The following is a 16,538-nucleotide window of genomic DNA, read 5'->3' on the forward strand; positions in this document are numbered from 1 at the left end:
GACGCCAACACCCGCGGCAGCAGCCACTCGGGGACTGCGGGCCGCCGGCTAATGTGTCTGCCGCCGCCGTGCCCTGCAGCCGGGCCGCCGACGAGGCCGCGCAGTCCAGGCGCTCGGGGAGGTGCGGACCCACGAGCCCCGCTCAGCACAACCCGCGGGCTCTGCCCCGCGCCCCGCGGCTGCCAGGTCCAGCGCCCCGCCCCCTCCGGGCCTGGCCAATGGGGGCGCGGGGCGGGGGCGGGGCCAAGGCCCAGAGCCCACCTTCGCGGTGAGAGCTTGGAGTCGTAATTGATGTTGTGGGCGGTGCGCTCGGGAGACGCGACCGGGTGGGTGGTGGGCAGGTCCGACCAGGGAAACACAGCTCAGCTGTCGGGGTCGGCAGGGTCGTCCCAGGCTGCCCTCGCAGCCGCTGGCCACGCCATCGGGCGGTTCGGGGCCGCTGTCCGAGGGCTCCAGGGTAGCGGCGGGTCAGGAGAAACCGAGAACCTGCGCTCCCGCAGGGCGTGTCCTTGCGCGCCCTCCCCGGGCGGGAATCCCGGGTCTGGGTCTGGCCAGCGAGGGACCCGGCAGCCCCGCCTTGGTGCGCTGTGCAGCCCCAGAACCAGAAACGAGGCCTCAGTCCCGTCTGGAAGGGCCCCGTGAGTGCCAGCCAGGCCCGCAGAGTGGGCGCCTGCTTCGGCCACCACAACCGGCCTGAGTGTCCCGCCACTGGAGCTCCTGGCCGGCCTCCTGGCGCCCTCCCCGCAGTCCTTTGGGCGCGCCGCTTAGAGCTTCTCCTTCCCGGAAGCCTGCTCTATCGCTGCTGCGGGGACCCCCACCTCCTGGCTCCTGCTGGTCCAGCTCGCGCTGTGCCTGCTACTGACCCTGGTGCACCCGCCTCCAGCCCTGCCAAGGAGCCCTGGGACCCTCTGCAGGCCTGGGAACCGCCTGTGCGCCATCTTAATTGTCAAGGCCCAGGTGGCTTGCAAGAGGAGGCTCCTCAGGGAAACTCCAGGACTGACTAGTGTGGAGAGAAAGGGGTCACACACTAACCCTGACAAAGTCAGGGGAGGCCCGCCTGCGAGCCTTCAAACTCGGAGACGGAAAGTAACCATATAGGATGGTCTGAACATAAAAATTCCCAAGAGTTGGCGAGGGCTTGTAGTCACATCCTAGCTATTCCTGTGGTTTCCTTATATAAGTCAGCCTGTGTATTGTCTTTTTGCATAAAATAACATGCCTTTGAAATGTCAGAGTAATTTCCTTTTCCACAACTTCCCCCCCCCCCTCGCCCCATGTCACACCCATACCTGTTTTCTTCTTCCCCAAATACCATTTCTATGTCCTGTGTTAATTACGAGCTATCCAGTACCCACCAATGTAAAAGAAGTGTTTTACTTTTTATCCAATCCCAGAGATTTCCCCTGCGTTCCTTTCTCCCACCCCTTAATCTGCCATCAATGAATTTCATGTAACCCATTTTTGTTTCCTTTGATTCTAAGGTATAAAGTAAGCTACAAAACTGCCAGGAACCAGAAAATTTTTCTCAACTTGAATTTTTGCTTCCTGGCAATTGTTGTCAGTTTGATGCAAATAAACTCATTAAAATTCTCTCCAGGTTTGGACATTCCTTATGTCGATACCAGTTCCCTTATGCACAGCCTGCTCTTCTCTAGGCGCGTTCTCCGTACACTTGTTCATTTATGTTAAGGTGCTGTGCTGAGGGCAAGTACCTCCTAGACCAGCGGTTCTCAACCTGTGGGTCGCGACCCCATTGGCGGTCAAACGACCCTTTCACGGGGGTCGCCTAAGACCATCCTGCGTATCAGATATTTACATTATGATTCATAACAGTAGCAACATTACAGTTATGAAGTAGCAACGAAAATAATTTTATGGTTGGGTCACAACATGAGGAACTGTATTTAAAGGGCCAGAAGGTTGAGAACCACTGTCCTAGACTGAGCTCAGAAGGCTGGAAGGAATTGGTTGGGACGACAGGAAAGGTCAGTGGGAGGAAAGTGTTCCAGGAAGAGGAAATAGTTTAAGGCCATGAGATAGAAAGGAGCATTGAAGTATGGTAGCAACCATCTCAGGTAGAAACTGTAGTTTAACTCTAACCTTGCTGTTTGGCTTAACAATAGAAAAGTTATTTTGATTTTCTGAATTGTATACATCATCCCATTCGATTGAATGACTATCCCATTGATTGTTATCTTACTGGTTTTAGAAAGCACATTTTTCTGTACCTGGGAAACAGGACAGCACAATTATCCTAAATTGTTTTAGTGGTCACAGATAATGCATTCCAGTTGACTCAGTGGTCCCAAGACCAGGACAGCACAATTACTCTAAATTACCTCGATGGCTCTAGATAATGAGTTCCTGGCAACTCAGTGGTCTCAAGACCTGAGGGCTCTAGATAAGGTGTTTCTGTCAATTCAGTGACCCCAGACCTAAAACTATAATTAACATGCTTAATTCTGCTTCTGTAAACTGCTTTTTTGCAAACCAGATTCCTCATTCCAAACCTTGAGATGTAATCAATACCTTTGTGATCTTTGCCTATATTAAGTCTGGTTTTGCCACCATCTTATCACTATGAGATTTGGGGAATGGCCCCTCATAGTCCCGGATTGCAATGTGACTCTTTAATTCGACTTCTTGAGGCGTCCTTCTGTGATTCGCGGGGCACATTACAACAGCATAACAATGGCAGGTAACTACTTGCACTCACACGTGCCAGGTATGGCCTGCATCACTTCTTCCACACTCACACATTTAAACCCCTTTTAGCACATGAGGAGAGCGAGGCACACAAGGTCAAGGGATTTCCCCTTACCACACCGCAGTGGAGCTGGGTGGGACAGGTGTGCTGCTCAGGAGAGCCTGGAGAACCTGGGGGTCAAATGGCAAGGCTGAGGGTGAGGCTGGAGGGGTTGGCAACCCTCAGCCACAAAAGGCCTTGAGGGGAGACCAGATGAGGGCACCACACTGTTATGGTGCCCCGATGTGGATTCAAGATTGAACCTCAAAATAAGTGATGTCCAGTAAAATTCACATTTTTCCATGATCACTTCAAACTTTAAAAAATAACAAATCTTAAATCTAAACAATCATTTGCTGGAGCCTTAAGCCCATGCCTAGTCTGCCTGCCTTTTACCCAAACAGATAAATTTCCAGTTTGTGAATCTGGATGAGAAAGCTGCAGATTAGCCATTGAGAGTGCCTGGGGCAAGACCAGAGCCTGGATGCAGAGGGAACTAGGGATCGGAGGGAGGGACACTGGAGTCAGGCCCAGAGTACATTAGTGGGAATGGGTGTAGAGCAGTGGTTCTCAACCGTGGCTACACATTACAATCACCTGGGAATTTTTTTAAAATCCTGATTTCTGGGCTTCATCCCCCGGAAATTCTGTTTGTTACTTATGTTGTGGCCCTACCACATACAAGGCCAAAGTTAACAGAACCTCTCCAGATTTCATTACCTCTTTAGCTTGAACTAACTGAAATCAACTGAGGTCCCCACCCCATAACAAAGAAACAGAATTTCCGGAGGATGAGGCCCAGAAATCAGGATTTTAAAAAGATTCCCAGGTGATTCTAATGTGCAGCCAACGTTGAGAACCACTGGTGTAGAGGGATGACAATGATCCTCTAATGGTGATGGGGTGAAGGGCAGAGACACTGGTTAGGAGGCTGAATCCACAGGACTTGGTGACTGCACACAGAGGCATGGGGCAGAGTCAGAGGGTGGCCCCGTGTCAGGCTTGCAGGGTCTCTGAAGCTCCTGCCCTTCACTGTCATCCTCCATGTCCCAGGGCATCCCTAGGCGCCCCCCCCCCCCCCCCCCCCCCCCGCTTGAGTCCACATCATTTGGGGACTGGGATGCAGCCTGTAATTCTTAGGTTGTATATTGCACAATGCTGGGCTTCTAGCTAGACTGCAAACAGCCGGGGGAGGGGTGCACTGATTCTTGTAATGGCAGAATTCATCTCAAATTAAGAGTAGGGATAGCTTTGTTCTTTAAGCAATAGCTTCACATTCCCATAAACCAATGGACTGCTCTGGGCTGTGCCCTGAATCAGAGATGAAGCTAACCAGCAGCCCCCCCCTCGAACAAGGGTGATAAATGAGCAGTCTTTTCTGAAGGCAGAATGAAGGTTGTGCTCTGAGAGAGGGCTGGCAAATGCCTGGAAGGGAAGAGGAAGTTGGGGGTGGCGATGAGTGGAACCCTGGAACTGGAAGGTGACTGAGGTAGGGAAGGCTTCTTGGAGAAAGTGCATTAAAGAAGGGCTTTCCCCAGCCACTGGGCAACTCCGTGACCTTGGGCAAGTTGCTTAACCTCGCTCAGGCTCAGTTTCTCGCCTATAAATGGGGCTCCCGATTGTAGGCTTGTGATGGGAATTAAATGAGAATGTCATCAGGTAAAACAGGGACTGGCATACAGTAAGCACTCAATAAATGTTAGCTATAGTCCTTCAAGGCCCCAGGAACTCCTACTCATCCTCTACACACCAAACTTGCATTACTTATTTAGCACTTGTCCCAGAACCGTAATTTTACTTTGACCTCTTTTCTGGTATCCTTATATTCCCCACAGTCTTGCACACAGGTGTCTGCTGGATGGAAATATACTTTCTGAAGATTCCACCAGTAGCTGAGCTTTGTCGCAACTGAGTATGGAAAACCTGTGCCCTTGTTGAAGAAAAACAAGTGCCCGTGGTCCAGACTCTGAACAGATGGAGACAAAGCTGTTTTCAGCATGTTTCTGCAGCCAGGAGGCCGAGGGGGACACAACTTTGGGTGAAAATGCCATCCTACACGAAGTCCTGGCGTCTTACTCGATTCCATGGAGAACAGAGTAAGCACGTCCTTCAGAAGCTGCCAGGCTGCAGGTCCCTTTGACTCTGGGTAGTTAGTCTCAAGCAGCTTTGGCAAACACGGTCCATTTGACCAAATTCCCGAATCACAAGAGTGTGGCCTAGTGAGTAAACAGGTGTCCGAGTTTGAACCGCTCTGGTTTTCTGTTTATTTCCTAGGCCAGTGGTCGGCAAACTGCGGCTTGCGAGCCACATGCGGCTCTTTGGCCCGTTGAGTGTGGCTCTTCCACAAAATACTGACTTCTGCGCACGGGCCACGAAGTTTCAATCACACTATATGTGCGCCCGCATGTGGTATTTTGTGGAAGAGCCACACTCAACGGGCCAAAGAGCCACATATGGCTTGCAAGCCGCAGTTTGCCGACCACGGGCCTAGGCTAATTCCCATGTTGCAATTAGTATTTGGCTATTGTAGTTATAAAGCCAACGAGGGCCTGGAGGAAACAGAACTGCAGGACTTGAATCGAGTCAAAGGTTAGAATCATGGTCCATGTTGGCCATTTATTCGTCCTGTGACCTCAGGCAAAACCCTCTCTCATCCCAGTTTCTTCCTATGTAAAACAAAGGAGTTAGATTTGATGACCAATTTTGCTCCCACCTCTAAAATTCTGTCATTTAAGCAGAGATTTCAGTATACTGTGGGAAACAGGCCCCATTGTCTCAAACCCCAGGATCTCTGTGATTTTTTTCTTTTAATCCTCACCCGAGGATATTTTTCCATTGATTTTGAGAGAATGGGAGGGAGGGAGAGAGACACAGAGGGAAACATCGATGTGTGAGACACATCAATTGGTTGCCTCCTGCATGCATCCTGACTGGGGCTGGGATCAAGACTGCAACCCAGGTACATGCCCTTAACCTGAATCGAACCTGGGACCCTTCAGTCCACAGGCTGACGCTCTATCCACTGAGCCATAGCAGCGAGGGCAGGATCTCTGTGATTTCCAACATAGAAATCTTCTTACATATTGGTATTTTTTAAATCACTTAAGTGGGGCAGATTCCCTACAGGTTTACATTAATAGCATGATTATTTCTTTGTTGCCTTGTTAAATAAAATTAATGATAAAATAAACAAGAAAAAATCTATTAATAAGCTCCATAATTTATCCATCACGACATTTTGATTCCAATAATGCATTCAAGTACCGAAAACACAATCAGATCCCAGAATAACATGTTATATATAAGGGAATGGTTGAAAAGAAAATCAGGAAATATAAAATGTTAGTTACGGCAAGCAATTTTAATACAAAAGTGTCTTGTTTTTAAACAGTTCATTGGTAGAGCTTCAGTTTCTGCCTCAATTAAAACCAATTGAGATAATCACACAGCAACGTGGTCGGAGCTGAAGAGGAACAGCAGCTAAAGAAGGAGCCCAGACAGCTCCTCTTCATGGTCACTTGGTCAGTTGACTTTATTACGCACAAAAAAGACGGAAGCCAACGGGGCTTGTTAACAGTGTGCTGGTGAGCTCCTTGAAAGGATGAGCTAGTGTTCTATGTCCATATTTTCAGAACAGGCTTGTGGGATTCATTCCTCCGTTTGTGGGAAGTTGATCGACCATTTAAATAAATAGCAAAAAGTGCAGATAAACGAATCTATTTTTCAGAAGCCATCAAGGAATCTCCCCTTGCCAAGGGCCTGGGTGTCCTGGTGAGCACAGGAGTTACTGGTGGCCGGGCTGGACAGGAAGTTAGAAACCAGGACTATTAAAAATCCCGATGTTCTGAGTTTTCTGAGCAGTTAGTTACATTCACCCCTGAATTCTAGCAGCTATGTGTCAGAGACAGTATTGCAGTGGAGTCCTTTTGCTGTATCATGTGCAAATGTTACCTAGATGAGGTTCCCTCTCTTCAGCTAAAATCACACATTAAAAACAATGAAAAAAGCAATTAGAAGTGTCCTCCCCTCAGTTCTCGCTAATTGAGGTGTCTGGGATTTACAAAAAAAGAGTTCCTTAAACACTGCAGGAGTCTTACTTTTTAAATATAATTTATCTTGCTGAGACAGCAAGTCAAGTTTATAAAGAAGATGCATTTAGGAATAATCCTAAAAGATAAAGCAGGTTTATAACCCTGCGCATACAGAAACCCTACTTAGTGGCTTTTTTTCTTTCTTTTTTAAATACATATTCCCATCTTGACCTTTTCATTTGTTTTTCTCAAATATTTCATTTCTGGGCCCCATCCATTATAGGGTTACCAGGAGGCAAATTTTATCTACATAAATATTCACATGAAAATAGTAACTTACAAAAAGAAAAAAAATAAGGCAGCTTCATAACACAATTATTCTTTTACATTTTTAACAATATACCTTCTCCCGTTCAGAATAAATATACACCCAAAGAATGCATGGAGCAGGATTCAGAGGACAGAGGCTCGGGTGCTGATAGTGTTATCGCTTGGGGCCCGGAGTCCTGGGGGAGGCAGCGGTGGTCTTCTTGGACATGGTTGGGATTTTGGAAGGCTTGCTCAGCCCCCTCCTGGAGCTGCCCTGGCCACCGGCCGCACTGCTTTCTGAAGTATCTGAACAAGCAGACTGCGTCTCTAAAAGGTCAAAGTCAGAGGCATCGCTTCCTCTCCGGCTGCTGGCTCGACTCCCGGCTCGACTTCCAGCCCGGCTCCCAGGGCGACTGGCTGACTTTTTGGGGTCTGGAATTCAAGAATAAAGCAGTAGCCTTAGCAGAGATGCCAGGTTCTGAACCTAATACCATGTAGCCTTGGGCAAATCAGAGCCTTTCTAGACCCCGGTCTCCGCATTAACAAAGAGGCTGAAGCCGTCTCTGGGTCTGTGATTCACTTGAGAAGCCTGCCTCCTGAGGGTCAGAAACCAGCTTTTCTCAGCAGCACTGCTCAGCTGGCCCACGGAGTGTCCAGCAGAGTTCCAGCTGGGGTAACACATGGGTAGACTAAGAATGGGGACAAGGTGACGGCAAGTACAGTATATGGGACCTCTCTCTGACCTCAGCTCACCAGCAGCAAGCATAAATATGGGGTGTTGGAAAAATTACTAGCAAACTGCCCGTCCCAACACTGACTGGGCTTCTGAGAAGGCCCTGCTTCAAGAAGCCCTTTCTTCCTCTTACAATCTCTCATCTTTACATTTCTGATCAAGAACAGGGGTCTGGCCTTGACTAGAAGTGTCTGCTCTCTGAAGGCAAGTTGAGCCAGCTGCAGTGACAGGAGAAAAAGTGCAGGTCAGCAGGTGTGCAGGTCAGTCTTTCTGGGCATCACACCCAAGTGCTACTCTCAGGATCTGCTCCCTGGGCAGCAGTGAAGCTGAGGGGCTGCTGCTTCCAAATCCCCAGCCTGGCCCCCTCCCGTCTCCATCCCAGTGCACAGGTACTTACCTGCCCGGGTAGTTTTGGCACCTGTGGAGGCTGGGGAAGAACTATTGCTAGTGTCACCAGCAAGGGAAGTTCGACTAGAATGGAAAGCTGGTGTTGGCCGTTTCAACTTGCTGCCTGATGATGGGATAACCTTAAAAAAATAAAAAGATTTTACTTACTTGGTGAAATCTTTGATAGAAATTCAATTTAAAAACTTAAAAGGTTTCCTTATGTTTGATTGAAAAAGCAAATTAAAAGTCCAGGAAAACAAGGATTTATTTTGGAAGAGTCCTGGGTCATGTATTTTGATGATTCCCAAAATAAAGGTTCATGTTCCAATTTAAAATTTCAAAATGCTTCCAATACCTATTAACTTACTGACAAATTTCTATTGGAAATGGGGGAGGGGGAATCCACAAATAGTAAAAGCACAGCACTTAAAAGGGATTGCAATATGGTGAATAAGTAAAAGAAAAAAATCCAAACAATTCTAAGTATGAATGTTTTGGGGTTAGAAATGTGAAGTATGAGTTCTGGCCCCAAATATTTAATATGCACTCTCTGTCACTAGATAGGTACAGCAACTTCAGTTAAGATCTTTCAGGCTTTCTGAAAAATATGCTTTTATTGATCTCAGAGAGGAAGGGAGAGGGAGTGAGAGATAGAAACATCAATGATGAGAAAGAATCACTGATCAGCTGCCTCCTGCACACCCCCTGCAGGCCTACTGGAGATCGAGCCTACAACCTAGGAATGTGTCCTGACTGGGAATCAAACAGGGGACCTCTTGGTTCATGGGTTGACACTCAATCACTAAGCCACACTGGCCGGGTTGAGTGTTTGCTTTTAAAGACAGTAGCAGGCTTAATTTGGAGAAAGACTACTTTAAAACTGTTTTAAGCATCATTTCATGCCAGTGCATACTATTCTAATTTTTCCTTGAAATCAATTGGGCAATTGTTTTCCAGGACCTTTAAGATGTTTATACCAATAGGAGTAAAGCAACCCATTTCATTGTGATTCTTGTATTTCTTTAATTTATAAAGCTGCAGCAGAAGCGACAGAGAGTGATTAACGTTCAAGCACAAAGCCTCCTGGCCCACACAGGAGGAAGAGCACCAGTTTCAGAAGCTACCGCTGTGAACATGCTGCCGGGAGGCCAAGCCCTAGAGACCCTGGGCTGGGAGTCATCAGGTGGGGCCTGGCTGCAGAACACCAATAGGTAAGGAAAGATGAAACCTTGAAATGAAACGAAAGGTAAAACCTTAAGACTAAACAAAAGGCTGATCTAGCAGAATCCTATGAGAATTTGTAGTGCATAATTAAAACATTTAAAATTTTAGAACTTTTAAAACTTCCACGAAACTGGAGCCATTAAGGAAGAAGAGAAGCAAGACAAGCAGGTTGCGCCTGGGGGTTTTAGCAGAAGTGTCCCCAGATCATGTTCTAAACCAGCGTGGAGCGGATGCATCCCAGAGCAGCAGTCCATTCACGGGCACTGGTTCTTGTATTTCCGGTTTCTCTGGCTGAGCGTCACATGACAAGGCAGTGCTATCTTTTGAGGCACAAGAACCCAAAGTTTTCCCGGAGAAGCTAGAATGCAAATTGTCCTGCTATCAGACAAGCCGCTAGTCTATGTTTTGTTTCTGAAACACTGCTCTTCCAAATGCTTGGGTATTTTAATGAGTACACGTGAACACACTTAATTGTTTATGTATATTCAAATCAAGGCTACAGAAACCCAAATGCCTAGGCCAGGAAATCCAGAAGCTAAACTCTGAGCCTCAGAGCATCGTTTGCTGATACTGGGGGCTTGGCAGCATCCACACCTCAAACCAGCATGGTGACGCCAACCACTCTCCTGTTCTCAGCAAAGATAGGAAACTGCTGAACATGCACCGTAGGTGAATTTCAAGTGTTCATAACTCGTCTGGGTATCTGATAATTGGAGACTCCAAGAGGCCTGATTATAAAATATCACTAAACAAATCACTAGGCACGACCAATGTTTATCACCCTGAACAAGTACTATTTGAGACTGAAAGTTGTTAAACAGTCCAGTTTCAGGCATCTCTTACTTATCTCCAATGTTGATGACTGAGTTAGAAACACTGAAAAACATCTCACTAGATGGATCAGCTGTGAGAGAAGCACGGAGAGGACGGAGAGAGCACGGGCTCCGCCAGGAGAGCAGCCGGGCGCGCTCTCGGCCTCAGCCAGGGCCCCGTCTTGACTGTGTCCTTAGTCGGCAGGCCATACTCTACCTCGGGGCTGGGCAGCTGGAGGTCAGGATAATGGCTGTCCCTGACTGGGGTGCCAGCTTTACTGTTTACCAACCAGGGTTTGTCATAACAGCGAGAGAACTGAAGTGGCGTCTGCGAAATGGAAATCCAAAGGGAAGGACGGGAAACATTGAAAATGGAACAGAAAGGGAGCAAATTGGGAACATAAAAAAATGAATAAATAAAAGATACCAAATTTTAAAAGAAACAGAAAACAAAATTAAATGCATATCAGTCCAACGGATGAGATGGACCAGGCAGAAAGGCACTAGCAGTCTTCATACATAACCTGTCTTAACAACAAACTTATCTATTAGCCCCAGCTGCATGGACAGTGCCAGGGTTTTCAAAATCAGTAACTGGCTGCACTCAACTTCACACTGAGATCATGTTGAAAAAAATGCTTCTGACCTAATGCCCTTAGCACATATTTTAATAAATGTGCCTTTGTTGTCATCTTTGTTGCAGGCCCTGTATTTTTGCACCACTAGGCCTGGTCAGCCTGGTCTAGGGGAACTTGGTCCATACGATTTCATGTTCTCCTCCTCACGGGAGCCTTTCAGAGGCTACACTGAACAGTGAATATCTGCACAGTTGGGGCTGGGAAGGCCATGGTGGTGGTGAGCACATACCTTGGTACCACTGGCTGGGGTGGCCGGGGAAGACGGCATGGATGTACAGCTGTGGTTGCTCTGACTGGCGCTGGAGCTGGAGCGGGTAGGAGAAGCTGCTCGGGAAGATGGTTTGGACCTTCGACCCCGAGACCGGAAAGGGGTCATCCCCTGGGATGCTCCCTCAGGTAGGATGAATTTCTCTCTAAGTTCAATGTTAGTTCTGCCTCGTGCTAAAATGGGAATAAACACACACAGACACAGTGTCAGTTAAGCTTAAAAAATATGTCTTTGGTCATATAGCTGCCTGACCCCATGGTAAGTTCTATAAGTTATGGATTTAGTACCATGTTTAGATCCTTCTAAAATAGAGATAAATTCATGAGCTATCAGCCTTGTCATGATCCTTACCCACAGCAGTCATTACCCAAGAAGCCCCCTGGTTTGCTACAATAAAAACACCTTTGCATACAGAGTGCCATTACATTCTGCTGTCACAGCGGGCCTGGCCACTGTCCCCTGGGCGAGGGAGAGCAGGCGCAGCAGCTCCAGCCTTGGAGGTGAAACCAAACCCTCTTTTCTCTCTCACAGGACATGTGTACTTTTTGCTCAGCTTTTGCAAGATACACGGTAACGAAATAGTGAAGAAAAACAGATCTCTCTTCTATTGAATTCAGTTGGTAACCATCCTAAAAAAAGGGGTCCAGGAACTCGGATGGTAGAAAGATGAGGACAGAATCATTAAGAAGTAAACATGTGAGGGAAGAGAGAGATCAAACCATGCACAAGACCTGCCAGTCAGGAACCGTTAAGTCAAAAACAAAAAGTGGTAAGAAGCTGAAGGACGTCTGTGAGCGGGAGAGGGATGTCAAGGTGGGAAGTCTGGAAACGGCACTGAGGGCACAGGTGCTGTGCATGGCTTTGAGCTGTGAGCCAGATTCAGTCAGAAGACACCAACACGAATGCTGAATGGGAGATACTACTAAGTCTAAAGAAACAGTTCCCCCGGAGTATGTTCAATTACTTCTCACTGAGAGGTGTTACCCTGCAATAACCTCCACCTCCTCATCCACCTAAACTGCTTGCTACTAGACAGATGTAGCAAGTGGAAAAGCCAGGGGAACGGGAACTATTACAAACAGAACATTTGTGGTTCCTTCCTGTATGAGGGTTCTTACTGTGGCTAGAAACTACAAGTTTAGATTACAAGTGATTGTGTCCACTCAACTCATCTCCAAAATTTTAGACCAATGTACATGTTCCAAAATATAGTATGAGCATATTCAGTTTACAATGCTCTCTGTACGAGGGAGGAAACGAGCACACACATGTATGAGTGCAAGTAAAACCCTGCCAACATGCAGGCAATGCGGCTCTCTGCTGTAATGTGCACGTGGGGCCTTGCTGATGGCTCTCTCCTTGAAACCCTCCCTCCCTTGGCTCCCAGACACCGCTCGCACCTTCTCTTCCTTCCCCCTCCTGCCCACTTCTTCGGCGCTGACAGCCCTTGGGCTCTGTCCACTGTCCTGTCCTCCCTCTTAGACTTTCATGGCGATGAGCGCATCCACCTGAGACCTCAGTGCCATTAGAAGTCGTGCCTGACGGCCAAATACATCCCCGCACAGAGCCTGGAGGTTAGACGTTACAGCCAGTCGCTGGTTAGACACGACCAGAGCCAGAAACCTGGAGCCGCTGCAGTTTGTCTGGTGGCAGTTTGTCTGCTGACTCTACATCGAATGCTTCTAAATCCTGAGCCTTCCCACGCCCTCCTACACCACGTGGTTCCCGGAGCATCTTCTCCACCCGGGAGGGCCGTGACAGGCTTCCAACTGCCTCCTTGGTGCTCATCTTATTCCCCACCTCTCCCTCCTCATTCCCCAGAATGTATTTCCCAATAAAAATTTCCTATCTGTAAACAGCTCAATATCTTCCATGGCATCATTCCTTATAGCAGAATCTCCCAAACCGAGGTTTCTGAAAAGTTTCCTACAAAAGGGAGTTTAGTAAATGCTGTATGTGACCCCCGACCCCCCAGCCTGAATGCAATCACCATTCTGTAAGCTCTGGAAAGTTCTGCAGTGAAGAAATATGCATTTGACCATGATTTGAAGACTTTTTTTTTTTTTTTTTTTAAGATCACATCTTGGGGACTAGACTGTGAAGGCAGCCATTTCAAGTTCAGTTTTCAACCACCAAAAAGGCCATCATTTCCTAAGGGACTTATCCTGGCCACCTACGCCGGCTGGAGCAGGCCTGCTAGTTAAAATTCAGTTCTAAGCTGTTGGTTTAATGAATAGAGTTTTAGTTTGACCAAAGTTTCCTGGATGGGTAATGGTAGCAAGAGGGTGAATGTACTTAATGCCACTGAACTTGTCAGTTCAAACGGTTAGGATGATAAACTTTATGTGTGTATTTTACTGCAATTAAAAGTTTTAAGCCAAATTATACCATTTAAATCTTCATAAATAAAGTTCTAGATTTTTACTAAAATTTGGGGGAACTACTTTGTCTAATGCTCAAAAATTGGTAAAGGTCTACTGGTTAATTAGGCAGACACTTTTATTTTTTAAATCCTCACATGAGTATATTTTCTTCCATTGATTTTTTAAGGAAGAGTGGGGGGCAGGGAGAGAGAAACATTGATGTGAGAGAGGCACGATGACTGGTGGCCTCCTGTTCCCAACCTGACCAGGGGTGGGGATTGGACCTGCAACCCAGGTAGATGCCCTTGACTGGGAATCGAACTGAGACTCTCTGGTGGGCAAGTTGATGCTCTAACCATTGAGCCATGCCAGCCAGGGCCAGACACTGCTTTTTTTTTTTTTTCCCCCAGACACTGTTTTTTAATTTTCATCTAAAACATCATGATAACTTTTGGCATGACTGAATTCAGAAAATGAAATCTCCCATTCTGGCAGTGCCAGGAACCTACCTTGTTGAGTATTTTCACTTTTTAAATTTGGCTAAAGCAATGTGCTGTCTGAGATGTCTTTTGTCTTTTTATTATTTATTTATTTGTTAATCCTCATCGGAGGATATTTTTCCATTGATTTTTAGAGAGTGGAAGGGAGAGGGAAAGACAGAGAGAAACATCAATGTGAGAGAGAGACACCGATTGGTTGCCTCCTGCACACCCCTACCAGGGCCGGGGAACCTGCAACCAAGGTGCGTGCCCTTGACTGGAATTGAACCCGGAATCCTTCAGTCCGAGGGCTGATGCTCTATCCACTGAGCCAAACTGGCTAGGGCTCTTTTATATTTTTAAACTGTGTGTAAAAGGATCATGCACACTGGTATTATAAACCTGTCATGAATTTTATACTGTCCTCAGTATAAGTCCCTATTGTCCAGAGAGCCAACGATATGTGACACAAATGAATACAAAATCTACCGCAGAAGTTTCTAGAAGCCATAGCAATCTTTCTAGGATCCTAGACAGTTTCTTTTTTGCAGTGCTCATGCTTTTCCAAGTTATTACCTTCCAACTTATTAACCTTCACCCACCCCTTAAGTGTTCACCTCCTAGCACAATTTTTACACGAGTAGAAGTAGATCATCCTGTCCATCACTGGTACAGTCATGACACCTATGACTGCAGGGGAGTTCTTGACTCCGCAACCAATGCGACTGAGATGACTGCTGAGCTCTAGGACTCCTGGAGAGACAGAGGAAAGCCTTACCTTGTGTGCTCCAAGGGATGCTGAAAAAGGCTACTCTGTTCCACAGAAAATAGCTATTAGATGGTCCTCCCCAAGTTCCCTGGGTTCCAACTTTTAACTAGTAAGAGGACAAAGCAGGCAGGGCTCTTTTTGGCCAGCAGCACCATGTTACCATCGAGAGAGCAAGTAGAGCAGGCAGCATACAGGCAACCAAAGATCCCAAAATGTTGCATGCAGTATCCCTTCTGTTTGTTTAGTCCAAACATACATGACACGAAAAATAAAACCTTAGTAATAGATTTAGAAAGGAACAATGCTGTTTTACTGTTAGGATTAAAATGAAACATATTGCTTCTCACTTAAAACAACGAAAGAGGACTTTTCTATCAAGGAAATTGGTTTGCAATATAATTAAATTCTAAAACTGATTACACCCTTTCCAGTTTTGACCAGAATAGATGTTTTCAAAATTAACTATTTTCTAAAAAAAGAAACTCCTAATGAAAATTATTACTCTCATTTATTGGAATAAATGCAGAATGAGTTAAAGTAAGAACTATGTGAGAATTGTACCCTTTAGCTCTAAATGCTTCAGAATATGACTATAGCTCACTTCCAAAAAAGTCATATAACTGTACTGTAGGCATTTCTGCTAGGTCTATAAATAAGCCTAAGTAATTTAATTATTCCGGCTGAACCAGTAATACACATACAAGGGATGGTGGGCATGCTGGTCTTGGAGACCAAGAGCATATACTCTAGAGCCAGACTGTCCGGGGCTTGAATCCTGTCTTTTATTTATGAGCTGTCTGTCCTCAGGCAAGTTACTTAACTTTTCTATGCCCCAATTTTCTGTTCTGTAAAATGGAGAGAACAATAGTACCTACACTCACAGAGGTATAAGTGTTGTTATTTGTCAAGTGCTTATAATAGTGGGTTGCGTATAAAGCTATATGGGTATTTGTTAAATAAACAGAAACTCAGAACAAATTCTATGGGTTCTGTTTTAACAGGAGTATTTTATGCTCTGCTAACTTATAATAGTTAGAAAAGCTATGGTTTGGCTAGTTCAAAGCATTCTTAAAGGCAGCAGTTACCACAGAGCCAAGAGGTGCTACAGTTTAAGAAGCAAAGCCATTCTCAACAGGCTGGGGTGTGGGTGAGAGGGACAAAGCTTAAAAGCCAACCTATGGGAGACTGACTGGAAATCGAAGAGCTGGAATCAGAGCGCTTTATTTTACTCCCAGGATGGTGAACTAGAATAAAAAAATATAAACACAGACAGAGCAGGAAATGCAGAAACTGGGTCAAGAAAGACAAACTGGCAGACAGTTGGGAGCCTCCTGTATACCCACATGCAGCTCGGCTGGCAGGGAAAGGAAGGGCGCAGCTGACGAGGACTTAGCAGCTGGAACCTGATCGCTTTCCCTGTGCAGCCCTCACACGCCTCTGGCTGCAGGTGCATCAATCAGTACCATGTTTACGTTTCCTTTGGCCTTTGGGCGGGCACACCAGCCTTTTCATGTTTAGCAGACAGACACCCGTGGTCTTGTTTAGGTGACCATCCGTCTTAGAAGTGATGAGGCTCACGGCTAGGTGTTCTTTATCCTGCCTCCTGGTCAAGGGGGCTCCGCAGTCCTTCCTGCATGGGAGGGGCCCAATACCCTCCCCTGTTTCAGGCAAAGGGATCTGGAGCACCAATAGGGAACCTTAAAGGCTCCTTTCTAGCCGAGTGTTTATTTACCACCGCAAACCAAGCATTCATGGACACCAACACATTTCCAATTCTCA

At 46.5% G+C, this 16,538-nt stretch overlaps 1 protein-coding gene across 2 annotated transcripts in view; it reads right to left on the reverse strand.

The window, feature by feature from the left end:
* Nucleotides 1-5,934: 5,934 nt before the first annotated feature.
* Nucleotides 5,935-16,538, reverse strand: part of MACF1 (microtubule actin crosslinking factor 1) — a 340,411-nt gene continuing 329,807 nt past the window's right edge. The window contains exons 98-102 of one of the 2 annotated variants that reach the window (XM_081085882.1): nucleotides 15,935-16,003; nucleotides 11,110-11,321; nucleotides 10,460-10,570; nucleotides 8,217-8,346; nucleotides 5,935-7,518 (exon numbers count right to left, since the gene is read on the reverse strand). In XM_081085882.1, coding sequence (XP_080942008.1) covers nucleotides 7,262-7,518; nucleotides 8,217-8,346; nucleotides 10,460-10,570; nucleotides 11,110-11,321; nucleotides 15,935-16,003 — 779 coding nt within the window. In that variant the 3' untranslated portion in view covers nucleotides 5,935-7,261. The remainder of the gene's footprint in view (nucleotides 7,519-8,216; nucleotides 8,347-10,459; nucleotides 10,571-11,109; nucleotides 11,322-15,934; nucleotides 16,004-16,538) is intronic. The other variant, XM_081085881.1, reaches the window with a different exon arrangement.

Source organism: Myotis nattereri (assembly GCF_964212035.1).
Source record: "Myotis nattereri genome assembly, chromosome: 3".
Lineage (NCBI taxonomy): Eukaryota > Metazoa > Chordata > Mammalia > Chiroptera > Vespertilionidae > Myotis > Myotis nattereri.